Genomic DNA, 19,946 nt, shown 5'->3' with positions numbered 1-19,946 from the left:
ACCTGATCACATGAGGTCCGTTGTGGGCGTCTTGAACAGGGGAGGGGGTCAGGGGGTCAGGGTACTACTTGATGCATTGGTCAAACTGCAACATGGGACAGCCGACAATGTTTACGTTTAAATAGATCTAAATCAGTGTAAGAAAACAAGGTCACACATCTAAAAATACAACGGGTGGATGAAACTTTTATAAGCTGCTGCGCGAGTGCAAATCAAATCACATGTCAAGTGGAGATTAACAACGTCATAGTCCAGAAAAATATATATAAAGATTGTAGCACACATATTTTTATCCATAAACATATGTATACATTTATATCATATGTATATATATATACATACATACATACATATAAATAAATAAATTTAGTCCAGAGGGTGACACCCTGAGTTACTGCACCTGGTGACACCCGACCTGGTGACGTCACAGCAGACAGGTGTGATGCAGGTGTGTGTGCTCACCAGTGGGCTAAGCAAGCCAGTGTTGCAGCTGTTGGGTGAACACCTGTCAGGTAGCAGTTGCCTGTTGGGAGCAGGTTGTTCTGTCACCTGTAGTTGGATCAGGTTTCTACATGTGTTCTACCACTCCGGGTGTCACGATGTCACACTGTCACACTGTCACACTGTCACACTGTCACACTGTCACACTGTCACACTGTCATCACAACAACAACCACCACAAGTCCTTTGTCTTGCGACACTATTTACATTACTTCACGTGTGGAGACAAGTGTGTGATCTTTCAGTAGAAACTATCAGATTTAAGAGAAATATAACTGCAATATAGTATTTAAAAGAGTTCAGTTGAAACAAACAGAGGTGTCTCCCTTGGAGGCGGGATCTTCCCTAGCAACCAGTATGTTTCCATGACGCCTTTGCCCTGAAACAAAACAAAATTTTAAAAACATTGTACACTAACTAGTAGGTCTAACTACTCGTTGGTCGGCCCTTCACATTCCAAGGTCAAACAGTCAGGTAGCTTTATTTTATCTATAGTTTGGAGAGGCAAGTCTTTAAAATGTACTCTAAAAATTCATGACAATTGTTGAATTATCGGACAGTCCATCAATGCTCAAAACACTGCAATACGAATTTGGAATACAATGAACTCACTCACTGACATATATTATATATATATATATATATATATATATATATATATATATATATATATATATATATTATATATATATATATATATATATATATATAATATAATATATATATATACATGTATGTATGCACACTAAGTACACTAAGTCTGACCTTAATTTGTACAGGTGTTCTGGGTTCCATTAAGTACACCTGACGATGTTGGAGCAATGCTGCACTGGATGGGGACAGGTGGATACCATGCGCTGTGGAAAAGTGTGCCAGTATGATGCCCAGTGCCAGACAGTTTCTACCCCCCCCCCACCCCCCTCCACACACGTGTCCCATACACTGGTTGTAGAATGTGTGGGGGTTGTGAGTTGTGTACAGGGAACTGTTGTGGGTGGGAGTAATTATGAAGATAAACTCGAACTCATCACTATATTTTCTCGTTCTTACTCAAGACACACGGGACAGATGAAGTAGAGTTCGTTTGTTTCAATGACCTCAGCATAAGGGGGATATCGTTGTCAGCACTATGCCCAGCGCCTCTGTTTCCCTAACATGGGTCAGGTACCCATAAAAGCTGGGTGAACTCAGGGACCTCCTACAGACTCGAGCCCAGGATCCGAACTCGAGACTTTCGGGTTAGTAGTCTAGCGAAACTAGCTGGTAGGGCTAAAACCTCAATCACCAACATGTGGGAGTTCTATCCGCTCCCTTCTGCTCCCCTACAAGATGAACACGTCTTGCCACCACGAGCCCACTCTCCGGGGAGGGGTGCACACACGAAATATAATTTATACAGAAAATGTATCATTTTACCAGTGTTCGCCAGCCCCCCCCCCCTAGAAAATTAAGTCCGCCCCCCCCCCCCCCCCCGAAATTTTCAAGTGCCCAATTCTCGCATTCCACAAAAAGTCTGAAAGAAACACTGAAAGCAATGAACCCCGTTACTGATGTGTCTTAACAGTGTATACCCCACCTACAAAATATGTCACTCCTATCCCACTATCCCCCCCCCCACATACAGTACCTATGCTACCGACGATCTTTGGTACACTGTGTACTATCACCCTAAGTACACATAACAAAATGTACTCAGTGGTATCGTTGAGTATAAACAAGGGGAACTACTCCAAAGAATAATCTAATGTTAACATTTACAAACATAACAGTTCATAACCCTTAACAGAAGGCATTCAGAGAGTGACATAACAGGTTTGCATTTCAAAAAGTAATCGTCGAAATTTAATTTAGCATTAACAACTAATTAATTTACGTATTGGGTGGGCAGAGGGTTGACTGTAGAGAAGGGGGGGGGGACTTTTTGTTACGATGAGTGGGGGAGAGAGATAAATATGATGAGGCCATGTTTGAACTAGGCCTTCTTCTTACGTTTGCTTGTTGATTGCATCCTGGATGCCATGTTGACGGTGTCGCCGAAGAGAAGGTACCGCGGCATCTTCAACCCAACAATACCAGCAGCAACACAGCCTGAAATTAGACAACAGTAACACAATGTACGGTAGAGTCAATGTAGTACATGATAATATTAGTAAACTTACTGTTTGTTTCTAGCCCTACATTAGATAACAGTAACACAATGTACGGTAGAGTCAATGTAGTACATGACAATATTAGTAAACTTACTGTTTATTTCTAGATTCTAGCCCTAGATTAGACAACAGTAACACAATGTACGGTAGAGCCAACATAGTACATGACAATATTAGTAAACTTACTGTTTATTTCTAGCCCTAGATTAGATAACAGTAACACAATGTACGGTAGAGTCAATGTACTACATGATAATATTAGTAAACTTACTGTTTATTTCTAACCTGAGTTTAGACAACAGTAACACAATGTACGGTAGAGCCAACATAGTACATGACAATATTAGTAAACTTACTGTTTATTTCTAGCCCTAGATTAGACAAAAGTAACACAATGTACGGTAGAGTCAATGTAGTACATGACAATATTAGTAAACTTACTGTTTATTTCTAGCCCTAGATTAGATAACAGTAACACAATGTACGGTAGAGCCAACATAGTACATGACAATATTAGTATACTTACTGTTTATTTCTAGCCCTAGATTAGACAAAAGTAACACAATGTACGACAGAGTCAATGTAGTACATTACATTACAATCTTGAATAGTAGTAGACCCACTGTTTATTTGTAGCAATTGCTTATACAGGATTTCCTCATGGTGGGGGGGGGGGGGTTAAACTGTGTTTCATATATTTTTTGAATGGGGGAGGGCAGTGCCGGCGCCAGGTTATTTAGCGCCCCAGGCAAAACTTTTTAAAAAGCCCATTTCACACAATATAATTACTAAAACATATGTATAAGGAAACAATTAATTAAAAGTGACATTAATTTATTATCAATTGCATACACGGTATACGTAGACATCAAAATATAATTTTACTTGCCTCCTTCGTCTCAAAAGTTTGCACTAATTCCTTTAATTCCAGTTTGCAAACGTAATCACATTTTATTGAAATTGTTGCTAAGTGCACGAGTCTACTTTGTACTTTACGACATAGCCCCCCTCAACCCCCCCCCCCCCCCCTTTAAAAATTTTCAGTGCTTCCCCCCCCCCCCTCTTCCCTAGAGAAAAATAAAATGTTATAAATAATATAGATTCCAGCCTAAAATTGTTATATATGAATCCTTTAGACCAGGGGTCTCCAAACTACGGCCCGCGGGCCGGATGCGGCCCGCGAGGTCCTTTCATCCGGCCCGCGGAGATCTTTCTGACCACGGAAAAAAATGTTTGTAGGAGGTGGCTGAGTAACTTTGCCCCGAAAATTCAAAGTCGTTTGAAAAAGTAGCTTTGGGTGCATATACCAGAGAGGATATAATCAATGAGTTTAAAAAAAAACATTAATTTGCTGATTATAACTTTGAATGGACTAACTTCAGTTACCTGACTTTTGATGGTCGAAAGTACATGAGTGGCATAAAGAAAGGCTATAATGGACAAGCGAAGGAGAAAAACATTCTACAACCAATGTTCCTGTACTGTATTATTCCCCAGCAAGCTTTGTGTGCTAAGTATGTGGGCATTAGCAGTGTACTGAATCCTATGGTGAAGATGGTGAATTTAATAAGGTCACATGGGCTTAACCATAGATAGTTCGAGACTTGTTGAAAAATACAAACACAGAATAGAGAAAGGAAATAGGTTATTTTCTGGAAAGTAAATTCAAGCTACAGCCAATAATGTCTGATGAAGAGTGGATATAGAAATTGGCCTCTGCTGAAGACATAACCAGTCATTTTAATTTTCGGAACCTATATCTACAAGAGAAGGAAATCTAGTGTTTGATCTATACACCCACCTAAAGGCATTCACGTATAAACTTGTCATGTTTTTGGAACAAGTAGGCCTACAGGCCAACAACTTCACTTTCAGCAGTGCAAGGTCTTCATGGCTAAACAACAGCTGAGTTCCCCACGTCATTTGCATGCGAGATCATCAAAGTTTCAGCGGCAGTTTTCGAACTTGTATTCAAAGGCAGAAGAAGTGAGACTGTTTCAAAGCCCACTTCAAGCATGTGTGGCCAGCTGGAGGTTGTAAATTGCAAGCAAATGACCTCCTTAGAGACAAGTGCAAAGAAGGGCGGGTGGGTTTTTATAAGTTTTTGCCCAAGGAAGACTTTCCTAATATTAAAACTTTTGCATCAAAGGACCTTTCAAATTTTGGAACAACATATCTGTGTGAATAAAAATTTTCAAGAAGGAAATACGTGAAGAACAATTTGAGAGCAAACTTGGACCTCGAGTGTGTTGGCGGCCCTCGACAGTGTTTCTTTCAGACTTTTTTTCTCCTTTGGGTGGGGGGTACTTAAAAGTTGTATATATTTCTATACTAATTGTATTTCGTTGGGGTGGGGGAGACGTTCTTCGGGGCAGGGGGGGGGGGGGGGCTCAGACACCCGGAAGAGATGCCTGGAAGAAACTCTGGCCCGCCGAACTGATATTTGATAGTTAATGCGGCCTTTTTTAGATGTTAAATATACGACTGTATGCCTATGTCTACTAACATTAAGTATTGCAATCTATAAAGGCTACTGATGTAGGCCTATTTGTCTTTCAACTTGATAATACTAAAAAAAAACCACTTCAAAACTATTTTGTTGAGATCTTAAGCTCTATATAATTTTTACAATAGCAAATAAAAACTTAAAGTTGTATTTATATGTAAGCTGTCAACCTAAGGTGCAGGAATTTGAAATGAATGTAAAGTTAAGCAATGAATTATCTCCCATTTGAAAATCCAAATACCAAAATTTTTATTCAAGGTAAATAACTTTCACAAGAATAGCTAAATGAGCCAAGTGTAACTAAGACATGCTTGAAATTCACAATAAAACGCTCTAAATTTCATTACGTAGTCATTATATTAAATCTTTTATATTAGCTATGTAACTTAGTGAAAACAATATATTTTACCTATTGAATACTTAACTGTAGGTTTTGCTTGAAAGTCTAAAAGCGGTAGCTTTATTACAACATACTTTCTTTCAAATCCGATGACATTCATTACATTTCGATTTTGTATCATAAAGAACCTTAAAATTTTGGATCCCTTAAATAAAGGGACGCCTTTCTAAAAATCAAACACGGGTAACTGTTTTAGACATTGCTAGAATTGTTGATTAATTATAACAGAAATTATAATTTGAATAAAAAAAAATTAACGATTAGTTATAAATTCCATCCTATTTAATATTATATATTGATACTTTAAGAGTGGTAATATAGATTCGTAAAAAACTTAAGATTTTTCAACAACTACAAAACCCCTACCTTTCTTTGTAGTGTGTTCCGTACTGAATTGAAATCATCTAACTTACGATAAACCCGACTACTCGATATACTCTACTACATTCACAACACATATCATACTTCGATACCTAAACATAACTAGACTCGATGCTCCAGAACTACGACACCATCTCGATTTACTTAACAAAGCTCTACAAACGGTACTCCCAATCAACAACGACTTCACTGAACCTACCACTATACTTTAATAGTCGATATGATTCGATACCTTAATACCACAAGAATCAATACTCCCGAACTCCAGAACTACGATACTTCATCGCCTGCATTATCATTTCTCTATTACCAATCAGATTCCACTAGACCTTCAACTACAAAACAGCCGAATAAAAATTTTTGACACTTTAACACTTCGATACTTTATATCTACGAAACCATATCAGCAACCGCCTTCCGCCGTTACTCCCAAATCTGAACGATTCATCAAACCTTACCAAACAAGTACAATACTTTGAACACCTCGTCATTACAAAACTATGTACATCAGGACAGATTTCTAATTCGAAGTAAGAGAAAACGAGACTTACAAGCCCTATTAAAATTAAATAACCGTTTGAAATATTCGAAATTTAAATAACGAACTTATTTAATCGTTTTCTACATCAATTATGTGACACCAAATTAAAAAGACAAAGTGACTGGTAAAAAGCGTCCCGATCTTTCCAAATTAGGGATGTAGGGTTGCATTTTCACCATCGCGAATAAATATATGCCTATATAGACCTAATTTTGGGGTGGGGGTGCAAAATTGATAGTTCGTCCTAGGTTCTACCAATAGATCGCTACTCCTTTATAAAAGTTATTAATTATTAGGTACTTTTTGATAATAGCGATTAAACATTTAGCGCACCCCCCCCCCCTCTTAAGGATGGCGCCCTAGGCGACCGCCTAGTTCGCCTTATACGTAGCGCAGACCCGGGGGGGGGGGGACTTGAAACTATAACTATTTTTTTTTAAAATATCAGTCAAACGTTGCAAATATAATCAAGCGACACGAGCCCTTATCCACGCCTACGCCGATGTCTTGTAGATATTTTTTCTAGACATAGATAAATAAAAGCTCATATAACTTAAAATGTTATTTAATTTATTAAACATATCACATGAACTTTTTTTAAAATTTAGAACCAAGTTTTTTGACCCGTACCCGTGCAGACGCCAAATTTGAGTCCTATCCCGCGTCCTGACAGAACGTCCAGACACGCAGACGACATCCGGTTCCTCAGGCTCAGACACAGGTCAGCGACCTCAGTCACGTGACTGTCGCCGTTTCTCAGGGGAACACCCGACACCAGCAGAAGTGTGTCTTCTGTATGGAGGAAGTTAAGAAAGATATCATTATTCAAACGACTGGTTACTTTCTTGTTTATCGCCATATCTCATTGGCACATGAGGCATCTACATTAGTCAGCGCCATTTCGTCCTGTCTCTAAGCTCTGCCCTCTGGAAAATTAGACCACTCCTTCAACACTTTCTCCAGTGATCTCCTCCCCAGTTGTTTTCCCTTGCCCTGTGTGCGTGTGATGTGTTTTCCCTTGCCCTGTGTGCGTGTGATGTGTTTTCTCTTGCCCTGTGTGCGTGTGATGTGTTTTCCCTTGCCCTGTGTGCGTGTGATGTGTTTTCCCTTGCCCTGTGTGCGTGTGATGTGTTTTCTCGTGCCCTGTGTGCGTGTGATGTGTTTTCCCTTGCCCTGTGTGCGTGTGATGTGTTTTCCCTTGCCCTGTGTGCGTGTGTTGTGTTTTCCCTTGCCCTGTGTGCGTGTGATGTGTTTTCCCTTGCCCTGTGTGCGTGTGATGTGTTTTCTCTTGCCCTGTGTGCGTGTGTTGTGTTTTCTCTTGCCCTGTGTGCTTGTGATGTGTTTTCTCTTGCCCTGTGTGCATGTGATGTGTTTTCTCTTGCCCTGTGTGCGTGTGATGTGTTTTCTCTTGCCCTGTGTGCGTGTGATGTGTTTTCTCTTGCCCTGTGTGCGTGTGATGTGTTTTCTCTTGCCCTGTGTGCGTGTGATGTGTTTTCTCTTGCCCTGTGTGCGTGTGATGTGTTTTCCCTTGCCCTGTGTGCGTGTGATGTGTTTTCCCTTGCCCTGTGTGCGTGTGGTGTGTTTTCCCTTGCCCTGTGTGCGTGTGATGTGTTTTCTCTTGCCCTGTGTGCGTGTGTTTACTCTCAGTGTTCCGAAATACAAGACCACTGTCGCATGAGGACGGCGTGGCCTGAGGTAGAGCGTTAGACTGCTAACCCGTAAGACTCGAGTTCGAATCCGGGTTTAAGTTAGTAGAACGTCCCTGACTCCGCCCAGCTCGGCTGGGTACTAAACCTTCGTTAGGGAAAGTAACGGCGGCTGAGCATAGTGCTGAACATAGTCCCTTGATATGCTGAGGTCACAGAAACAGGTGAACTCTACTTCACTTGCTCCATGGACCGTAGGGTTCGAATAGGGAACTTTACTTTTACTGTCACCAGTTATCTTTTAAGCTGGCTTGCGTATCCATTGCTATATCTAATAAATTTTTACCTCAATGAGTTTTTATAGATTTTTATATTGATCACATTCTGCACCTCCCTTTTCTAGAACAAACTCACATGTACACACATGTACACATATTACACACTTAAACACACATTACACACGTGTACACACATTACACACATGCCCAACCAAAACAGACTACACATCTCACCAAGGGTTTCCACTTTAAACACGTCATACTTCAGGATCTCCTCGTCCATGACGTCAAAGGCTCGGTTCACCAGGGTTATGACGTCATGGCCGTTACGGGTGAATATGATGTCATCAAAGTCAGAGAGCACGATGAAGCAGACAGTCGCCTGCTCAAAGCTCTCGGGTTGAACGTCTGCCCCTGTAAGCAACCTGTTGTCACAGACGTGAAAATTGTCACGTTAGATACAACTTTGTGCGTGATTTTCTCTATGCGCATTATGCGTTTCTGTGTGTGTGTCCATGTGTACATATTTATGAGTTTTATGAGTGGGTATAGTTTTCCTTAAGCGCATTTTTCTCTGATTTTAAATATTTTTTTTACTGAGCGATTTATTTTCTGAATGTACATTACAGTTTTTACACCGTTGCTCTTTTTTTCTTGCGTATTTCCGGTGCATGTTTTTATTCTGCAAAATTTTAATGTAGAAAATGGACCTTCCATCCGTGACAATGACCCACCTGTCAGCAATGACCCACCTGTCAGCAATGACCCATCTGTCAACAATGACCCACCTGTCAGCAATGACCCACCTGTCACCAATGACCCACCTGTCAGCAATGACCCACCTGTCAGCAATGACCCACCTGTCAGCAATGACCCACCAATGACCCACCTGTCAGCAATGACCCACCTGTCAGCAATGACCCACCTGTCAGCAATGACCCACCAATGACCCACCTGTCAGCAATGACCCGTGACAATGACCCACCTGTCAGCAATGACCCACCTGTCAACAATGATCCACCTGTCAGCAATGACCCACCAATGACCCACCTGTCAGCAATGACCCACCAATGACCCACCTGTCAGCAATGACCCACCTGTCAGCAATGACCCACCTGTCAGCAATGACCCACCAATGACCCACCTGTCAGCAATGACCCGTGGGTACATCTCCGTCAACATCTCCTTGTACCTCCGCTGCTCTTTCACCAACTTGTGAGTTTTGGTCGCCAAGCTCAGGGAGATTCTCTGCATTTTAAACACCAACCTAAAACAATATCCTCATTAGCCTTTAACTAACAGCTTCATTAACCTGAAACAATTAGCATCCTCATTAACCTAAAACTAATCAACATCCTCATTCCTCATTAGCCTGAAACAATCAACATCCTCATTAGCATGAAACTAATTAACATCCTCATTATCGCATAAAACTAATTAACATACTCATTATCATGAAACAATCAACATCCTCATTAGCATAAAACTAATTAACATACTCATTATCCTGAAACAATCAACATCCTCATTAGCATGAAACTAATTAACATCCTCATTATCCTGAAACAATCAACATTCTCATTAGTATAAAACTAATTAACATCCTCATTATCTTGAAACAATCAACATTCTCATTAGCATAAAACTATCAACATCATCAATAGCGTGAAACTAATTAACACCCTCCATTGCCCAAAACTAACATCATCATTAGCCAGAAGCAAATCAACATTTACTCAGGCAAAATTCTGGACTAAACAGAGCGCTCGACTGCTAATAGTGTTGATACTTGTGTAATTCGTGAAATTTCCCTACCGACAAGATAGCGCTGCGAATATCGGGTAAATAGCAAGCTCAAGGATGAAGACGATTGTCGTGTAAATAGTCGTCTTAGCACTTGTCTTTCCGGCTGCTTCTGTTTTGCTTTGTATTTCGCTTTCAAGAAGATCCTTGAACATATTCGGCAAAATAATTACCGACATGCAAATTATATGTAACACTATTCAATTTTTTTCAAGGTTTACAAAGACAATTTTTTGTAGGTACTTATTTTTGACAAGTGTAAAAATTAGACTATAAATAAAATAACATTTAAGCCTTATGGGTTTTAAAGTATTTTAAACATTTAATTTTATTTTTAATCATTAAAATCGAAATAACGTTTTAATAACTTTTAAGATTGTAAAATGCTGCAATGTTTTAACACTTAGCTTTTATTAAGACGAAAATCTAGCAAAACTTTACTACTACATTTCAAAATTTTAAATACTTCTGCTTTCATTATATATTTTGAAATTATATATATATATTTACCGGGAACAGGGCATTTCCCCCCTGTCAATTACCCCCCGGATATTTCCCCCCCGACATTACCCCCCAGAGTAATTACCCCCCTGTCAATTACCCCCCTGTCAATTACCCCCCACCCAGTAGGACATTACCCCCCCCCCCCCCCCCCGGGGACAGGGTTAGGGCTAGGGCTAGGGTTAGGGTTAGGGTTAGGGTTAGGGTTAGGGTTAGGGTTAGGGTTAGGGTTAGCGCTAGGGTTAGCGCTAGGGTTAGGGTTAGGGCTAGGGTTAGGGTTAGGGTTAGGGTTAGCGCTAGGGTTAGCGCTAGGGTTAGGGTTAGGGCTAGGGTTAGGGTTAGGGTTAGGGTTAGGGTTAGGGCTAGTGTTAGGATTAGGGTTAGGGCTAGGGCTAGGGTTAAGATTAGGGTTAGGGTTAGGGCTAGGGTTAGGGTTAGAGCTAGTTTTAGGGTTAGGGTTGTGTCTAGCTTTGGTTTTGGTTTTGTGTGAAGTTTTAGGCTAAGGTGGATGCTTAGGTTTTGGTCTTTTTCTTAAGGTTTGGATTAAAGTAGTATATAGGTATAAAATTCTAGTTAGAGTTAGGATTGTAACTTGAGAAGGGGGGGGGGGTAATTCCCCGGGGGGGGGTAATTGACAGGGGGTAATTGACAGGGGGGTAATTGCTCCGGGGGGTAAATACGGGGGGGAAATGTCCGGGGGGGGGAATATCCAGGGGGGTAATGTCCTGTAGCCATATTTACCTAACTACTAAGATTTAAATTTAAAAAAAAAAAAGAACTCAACATTACCAGTATAAAACTATGGATAGATTTGCTGAATAGTTACTTTATTATTTACTACTCGATTTTTTGCCTTTGATTATATTCTTTGAATGGAAACAAAAACATCAATCAGATGGATAGTATTTGTTAAATTACTGAATATGGACAGAGTTTCTTCCAGGTCTACCGCCCCCCCCCCTCAGAATGAAATGGAATTTATATAGAAAATATATACTTTTAACAGTGTCCGCCCCCCCCCCCCCCCGAAATTTTAGTCCGCCCCGCCCCCCCCCCCCGCCCCCGTAAATTTCAAGTGCCCCTAACCCCCCCCCCCGGAGAAAAAAAAGTCTGGAAGAAACACTGAATATGGAGGTGTATTCTCGGTGTGAGTGGTGAATAAAGAGGTTAAATGTGTGTAGCTTAAAGAGGTTAAATGTGTGTAGCTTAAAGAGGTTAAATGTGTGTAGCTTAAAGAGGTTAAATGTGTGTAGCTTAAAGAGGTTAAATGTGTGTAGCTTAAAGAGGTTAAATGTGTGTAGCTTAAAGAGGTTAAATGTGTGTAGCTTAAAGAGGTTAAATGTGTGTAGCTTAAAGAGGTTAAATGTGTGTAGCTTAAAGAGGTTAAATGTGTGTAGCTTAAAGAGGTTAAATGTGTGTAGCTTAAAGAGGTTAAATGTGTGTAGCTTAAAGAGGTTAAATGTGTGTAGCTTTGTCAGTGTGCTGGGATTAGCGGGCCGCCACCGACCCACGGCCAATGCTTTCACAACCCGAGTAGAAAAAAACGGAGTCACCTGGGCAGAGATCATAGAATCGATAAACTGGGTCATGTACCGGAACCAGTTGGTGGCGTTGTTGAGGGAGGGGATGGAGTGGTTGAGGAGAATGACCGCACGTAGGACCTCGATCTGCAACAGAATGGTCAACACACTCTCTGAGGTCATCGTGTTCTGTGGAGGGGAAAGATATTCAAAGTATTTCCAGAGTTTCTTTCAGGCATCTCTTCGGAGCTCCCCGAAGAATATCTACCACCTCTACACCCCCCCCCCCCCAAGGGACGGAGTGGTCTAGCGGTAGAGAGCTGGACTGCTAACCCGTAAGTCTCGAGTTCGAATCTGGGTACAAGTCAGTAGACCGTCCCTGAGTCCACCCAACTCTGATGGGCAGCAAACTCATGTTAGGGAAAGTAAAGGCGGCTGGGCATAGTGCTGACCACACTATCTCTTTATATGCCGAGGTCACAGAAACAAGTGAACTCTACTTCACTTGCCCCATAGAAAGGGAAACGTTACTTTTGTTTTACTACCCCCCCCCCCAACACTCAAAACGTATTAAGAGGATATTAACTTTAAAGAAACTTTATACATCTCCCCTTAGATGATAATTTGGATGTTGAAGCCATTGTCTTCATTTCAATCTCGATTGACTCACCTGGATTATTTCCGAGAATAGTTTCGCCTCGTGGAAATATTGTTTACCAGTAAGTTCGTTATTTATGTAGAACTGGAACTCTTCTGTGCTGAAGTAGCCTGGAGGAAAAGCAACATTGTAGCTCAGGTGGATTTCCGTGTATTCGGAAATTAGGCAACATTTAGATTATAGTTGTCCGGTTGCCCCCCCCCCCCCCCCCCCCCTTTAGCAATGTGTTCTTTTCTGTTTACAAAAAGCAGTTGTTTCTGCCATGAAATGTTGCAGACGTGGGGTGTGACGTACTGCGGTAATGAGTACTGCGGCAGCAACACCCTCCCCTCCAAATCCCTCCGGTAACAGAAACAGTTCACCGGGTGATTTGTCCATTGAAGACTGGCAAAGGTAATTGACAATATAACGATGAGTATAGATAAATACAGTTTTTTTTCTTGTGTTTAAAATATGTAAACTAATGATTTTAAAATGAATCCGAATGTTCCAGAAAGGAGGGTCGAACGTTTGATGTTTTATGAAGAAACGCGCGCAAGACATGATGCATCCAGTACAAAATTAGAATGTACAACGTGCACTTGAGCGTCGTCTGGTCTCATTAACGTGTACCCAATTTAATACTAGACTAAATACAATTAATTAATTCTTTCAGGGGTTAAAAACGTGAGGTTCATTTCTTCCATTTTTTTGTCGTGTTCTAAAAATATCTTTAATGGCTATCCTCTAGCATTAAAATAGCCATATGGTATTAAAACATCTACTCAGAAACGAATCGATTATCATAAATAAAAATATCTAAATACACAAATACACCTTCATATAAGCAACACACACACACACACACATAACATATATATATATATATATGTTTAATAATATTTCGTAATGCGATTTTTTTCAACAAGATTGTTCTACTTTATGACGTATTTAATTAATTATCTCCAATTTACAATTTTTTTTTTGTTTTCCACCATTTCCACAAGTATGTACCTACCCCTGTTCCAGAACACAGAACCGCTGGCCCGCTCAATGCCCAGGTGTTCTGCGGCCAGTGTGATCATGTGGTAGGCATTCAAGTCCGTCCACCTGTCTCCAGGTGAGTACGCGTAGATGACGTCATGCATCCACTTGATGAGCTCAGCGTTAATGCGGCTGAAATGTAGGCCACATTGTAATTTAACTAATTAGCTATAGAAGGCCACATTGCAATGTGACTAATTTGCTATAGAGGCTGTCATAATTTAAATTGTTGATTGGCCCAACTTATTAAAGATAAATTTATACAAACAATTATTGTTTTCTTATCAGTGCTTACTTTATCAAACGTGGGAAACTTGACAAGGGACTTAAGTCGCAGATAATTTAATTAAAACTGTATGATCTAAAACAGGGGGGGGGGGGGGGGAATTGTCAGAAGCCTTCCATCCCCCCCCCCCCCCCTTACACTGAAACTGAAGATCTTACTACATTACAATAATCAGATATATGAAATAAAAAGTTAAGTAACGTTTCGAACCCATGAGGGCAGGTGATGTAGTAGGTTAGTGGGTTAGCACTATGCCCAGCCACCTTTATCTAACGTGAGTCAGGGATGGGTGGACTCAGAGACGTCTTACTGACTCTAGCCCCGTCCGAACTCGAGACTTCAGGGGTAGCAGTCGACTGCTTTACCGTAAGACCACGCCGTCCATCCAAACTACGAGCGCCACTTAAAACACAAAAATGTAAGACATTTCTTTAATATAAGGTATGCAGGAAACTGCCTTCACCTGTAGAAGGTCAGGGTCACCATGTGAGTGACGTTCAACCTGTCGACCTCTAGCCGGAAGTCTTGGATGGACGTCCTCAGCTCTGGCAGCGTGCCTAGAGTCTCACGTACGCTGTCCGGCCATCCGATCAGTTGGGCGAAGGCCAGGTCCACGTTAGTTCTCTGACGAAAAAACAAAGTAGCTTTAAATAATACTATTGTGGTAGTTATCTCCCATGGTTAAAGATATCTATGTCTTACTTGCGTAGAATAAATGTCATTTGGGGCCGTGTAAGATCGGAGAAAACAGTTGAAGTACGAGATGCATTGAAAGCAGAAAAACATACGTAACTGTCTTTCAAAAACGGCTAGTGTAATTTAATGTGACCTTTTAAGCTTTAAAAATAAGTGTAACTTTTCCTTCAGGATCTTAATTAACGCAATTACATGTGTTTATGCTTCTAAGAGAAAATTAAGCAATTTTGTTTTTAGTTTTAAATCTTTGTTTGTTGAATAACTATTGATTTGCTAGAAACTGAAATTAAAATATTTAGCTAGACGTAATTTCGTTTTTTCTAAATATGACAATTTTTTAAATATTTTTAATGAGAAATACATTTTTTTTAAATGTGTTGTTATATAGGGTTATTTTATCAAAACCATCCGATTGTAAGCATTATTTCGGAGTCTCTTTTACGTTTTACCCTTGGGCTATTTTGACATCTTTCAAGGGGATTTCTTGGTTTTTAACAGTAGGTGATGCACCACACATACACACACACACACACACGCACACACACACACGCACGAAAGCTCTCTCATATACACACATATACACACGCACACACACATTATCACATTGATTTTGTAACCAACTCACACACACACACACACACGAACGCTCTCTCATATACACACATATACACACGCACGCACACACACACACACATTCTCACATTGACTTTGTAGCCTACTCACACACACATACACATACTAGCACAATCATAAACGTATGTATATAAAAGTTGTACATTAAAAACAAAACATCACCCAACCCACATCATGTTGACAGCCTCAGACAGTGCTCAAATTGTTATTTTCCTTTTAGCTCGCCGATTTTTTTTCCGGCTTGACAGGTAAAAAATCCAAGACTCACTTCTTACTTGAAATGTCCCTTACGGATATTCTTTTTCCTTTCTTAATTGTAATGTTGAATCGGATCTTTATCAACATAATTAAGTATTAGATTGAAGCATCTTATGCGCCATATTGACTCCGGGCTCAGCCTGATTATTTTCTGGAATTTCCGTGGCTTTGTCCGCCCAAGAAAATTCTGCAAGGCAGCAGTAGTTTGATTTTGGAGTTGTTTCTCCTAGATGGGTTGCTCTCCCTAACTCACGAGCCTTAACTTCCCGGGGTTCCGAACTTAGGACTAGTGGAGTTAGCAACCATAATGCTGTCCTGTCCGACCACGCCCCCCCCCCCCAATGATATAACAAGTCATGTTTACTTTTTAATTAAATAAATTATGTAAAAATGTCAATTAACGAGGTTAATTAGAAGATAGTATCTTGGGTCTCATGAGAATTTCATCATCAGATTTTGTCTCGGGTCGTAGACAGGCATACTTTATGGACAGGCAAGGGAGATTACTCGAACAATGTACGGTAGCCATGTTTGAACTCTGCTAGAGTTATCTCAAGGGAGAGAATCGATTGGATTCATAGTCAGCAGAGAAACTGCGTAGCCAATGGGAATGGAATTAGTCCTATTTCAGAAGGATAAAAAATTCCTTCGCAACGCTTCGTCGAGAATTTTGAATTGTAAATCTTAAATGTTTAATGTATTACATTGAATGAGTTTTGTCTTTTTATATCTTGTTGAGCTGGGAGAAGGGGGGGGGGGGGGTATAAAGCAAGTTGCCTTTGCATCTCTTCATGCATCAGTGAACACATCATTATCAGAAGTTCAAAGGTCACCGGTCTCAAGATTGTTAGACCGAGAACTGTGTCTGACCAAATCCTCACACAGCCCCCCCCCCCCTTGCATTAGCCTATAGTGACCACCCCAGTGGTCTTAGGTCTCATTTTCAGTGTTTCTTTCAGACATTTTTCTCAGGGGGGAGGTGGTGACTTAAATTTTCGCGAAGGGGGGGGGGGTGACACAGGTTAAAATATTTTTGTTCCTATTTTAATTGTGAGGGGGGGGGGGGAGGGGGCACTTCCTGACAGCAACTCTGTCCTTGATGTACCCAGTTTATAACTTGGTTATACCAGACTTATACAAGGCTTATACCTAGCTCAATATTCTTTTAGTACTAGGAAACATTTTCTTTATTTAACCTAATAACTCACTAGAACGTACCTTATTTTGAACATCCTGAATTGCCTTGTCCCTATCGCTAGCACTAGCGGTCAGATAGAGTGTGGTCATCCCTCTCTCCAGCTGAATCTTGTGTACCAGGTTCCCTTGTGGATAATCAATTGTTTGTCAATTAGACTAACCGTGGCAACATTCGACTGGGTGCGTTGTTTTTTAAAACCTTACATCTGTGCGGCTTTAAAGTGTTTTAAATAAAGTGGTTTTTTACTTTCTCGTATATACGAAGTATAGAGAAAGTCTTGTAATCGTGCAAAAAAAAAATCGAGATTTGTATTTTGCAATCTTGTCCGTATGTCTGTGTGTGTGTCTGTGTGTGTGTGTGTCTGTCTGTCTGTGTGTAAAGACGATAACTTGAGTACCGTTACAGCTAGATTGATGAAATTTCATATATAAGTATTTTATCAAAATCGTAGATCCTGATAAACTTTTGAGCGATTTCCGATAACCGGAAGTGGTACTTTTTCTACTTTGAATTTTTCAAAAGCCTATAACTTGAGTACTATTTCAGATAGATAAATGAAAATTAATTCACATGTAAGTAAAAGATCTAATTCTCTACCTTCTGTCAAATTTTGAGTAATTTCCGTTGACCAGAAGTACTAATTTACGCTATTTCCGAAGATGTTAAGGAGATTGTCAGTTAAAGCTGTTGTTGATTCGGATCGTAATAAAGTAATAAAGAGGCAGGATAATTGGATGATTATTGAATGATATCCATTTCTACAGGGTTGTTGAACTCTGACAATCGATTTGACCGAACACTTTGAATTTTTTTGTTACTTTCTTTTAGTTTTTGTTTTGTTATTTCTGTGCCTCCGTGCCAAGAGAACGATACTTTATTTAACCAACAAAAAATTCATTAAAAATGTTACGTAGGTGAGACAAAGATTTCTCTGTGTGAGTACTTAATTATCTTGGTTGTTTGGCTCTCTAGACCAGTGGTTCTTAATCTTTTTGAAAGTACCCCCACCCGTTTATATACGCATTCATAGAACCTTTCGTAATAGTTCTATCGCCGCACTGACAAAATCCGTTTGCGAATCATATGAGTCGGGTGTGTGTCTTGAACTCTCAAGAACCCCTAAGATTGACTTGCGAAACCCTGGGGTTCGATCGAACCCAAGTTAAGAACCACTATTCTTGACACATATACAAGACGGATGGATTTCTATATTAGCTGGTCTTTGTTTCAATGTCGGCGTTTGTTCAGATTGATGTTGATGGCTGTTTTATTGCCGGCTATGTTAAGATGCGTTTGATTGGATGTTTAATTTTCTGCGTTTGTTAAGATGGGTTTGATTGGATATTTTTCATACAGAGACCGTTTTATTCTGCATCAATTTTAAGATTTAAAAAAAAAATAACGAATTCGATCAAATCAAATAATCTTCAGACGCAAAAAAAAAACTGTAGGGATGGGCGTATGTTGGGGGGAGGGGGGTAACTAAAGAACCGTGGAACAGACTTTTTTTTTTCACTATTCAGTTGTTTTTTTTTACTTTCTCGTATATACGAAGTATAGAGAAAGTCTTGTAATCGTGCAAAAAAAAAAATCGAGATTTTTGCAAATCTCGACGTTTTACATCTCACTGATACGGAAAAACATAATTTTGCAATCTTGTCCGTATGTCTGTGTGTCTGTGTGTGTGTGTGTGTGTGTGTGTGTGTGTCCGTGTGTAAACACGATAACTTGAGTACCGTTACAGCTAGGTTGATGAAATTTCATATACAAGTATTTTATCAAAATCGTAGATCCGTATCAACTTTTGAGCGATTTCGGATAACCGGAAGTGGTACTTTTTCTACTTTGAATTTTTCAAAAGCCTATAACTTGAGTACTATTTCAGATAGATAGATGAAATTTGATATGTAAGTAAAAGATCTAATTCTCTACCTTCTGTCAAATTTTGAGAATTCTTCGTTGACCGGAAGTACTTATTTACGCTACTTCCGATTTCTCAAAAAACTAATGTAAATTTTAAAAGTACTAATAATATTGCGCACTATTATGCGCTTTTTTATTCGCGTTCACTTGGTGTGCAATTAATTTGTCTACGAGATTTTATTCTATTTTTAAAACTTTAAGTATTTAAAATGGATTAAAAAAATTCATAAAAAACGTTTTAATAACAAGCTTTTATGTAATGATGCAATAAAAAGTAGAAAATAAATTATAGACTACTATTTAAATAACTATAAAGAAAAGCGTGGGTCACTTTAGTATCTATTGGATACCTTTACTAATGTTAAGGAAGACACCCACGCTTTTCTTTATAGTTATTTAAATAGTAGTCTATAATTTATTTTCTACTTTTTATTGCATCATTACATAAAAGCTTGTTATTAAAACGTTTTTTATGAATTTTTTTTTCAGTACTTTACATGTTTTATCTACAATAGAGTTACATGACTAAAAACCATTGCGCGCCTACTGAATATCACGTTCAGTAGGCGCGCAATGGTTTTTGAACGCAGCCATTACGTGGTCGTGATTGCGCAGCTATTGATGACGCGTGTGGTGTGGTTGGCTAGACATGCCTACTAATTCGGTCCAAATTTTAATTAATTCATAAAAAATCAATTAGGCATCCAATTAAGTCAAATTTAGTTTCAGATTGCATTGTCTTCATGTCTTGACCCACGTGCCAACTGTGAATCGTGTCGGTCAAGTAGAACTGTCCGAATTTTCACTCCTGCGTTTCCGTCTAGACTGACGACTGACGACTGACGACAGAGGAAGTGAGTTAAATAAAAGCTTGTAAAAATCATGTCTATAGCCCGAGTTCCCATCCCCTGTTATTTTATATAAGAATATTCGATAAAGTTTAGGGGAGATCACTCCCGGTTTATTTTCAAGACAGTGACGTTGCATTGAATGTAATTGTAGTTCTAGGAGAAAGTACACAATGATGGAAGTGTGTTCGCCTGA

The 19,946-nt window shown here is 39.7% G+C and overlaps 1 protein-coding gene across 1 annotated transcript; it reads right to left on the bottom strand.

Moving 5' to 3' along the window:
- Window positions 1-790: 790 nt before the first annotated feature.
- LOC131931138 (atrial natriuretic peptide receptor 1-like) lies at window positions 791-7,338 on the bottom strand. The gene is made up of 4 exons (XM_059287836.1): window positions 7,110-7,338; window positions 2,491-2,589; window positions 1,267-1,358; window positions 791-880 (listed from the first exon to the last, which is right to left on the bottom strand). The coding sequence occupies exons 1-4, from the start codon at window positions 7,336-7,338 to the stop codon at window positions 791-793; spliced, it is 510 nt and encodes a 169-aa protein (XP_059143819.1).
- Between the last annotated feature and the right edge of the window lie 12,608 nt (window positions 7,339-19,946).

This window comes from Physella acuta, unplaced genomic scaffold (genome assembly GCF_028476545.2).
Source record: "Physella acuta isolate Inbredline_101_S28 unplaced genomic scaffold, ASM2847654v3 ptg001899l, whole genome shotgun sequence".
In the NCBI taxonomy this organism is placed as follows: Eukaryota; Metazoa; Mollusca; class Gastropoda; family Physidae; genus Physella; species Physella acuta.
The sequence above is the reverse complement of the archived record's forward strand: the minus strand, read 5'-3'. Positions and strand labels throughout refer to the sequence as shown.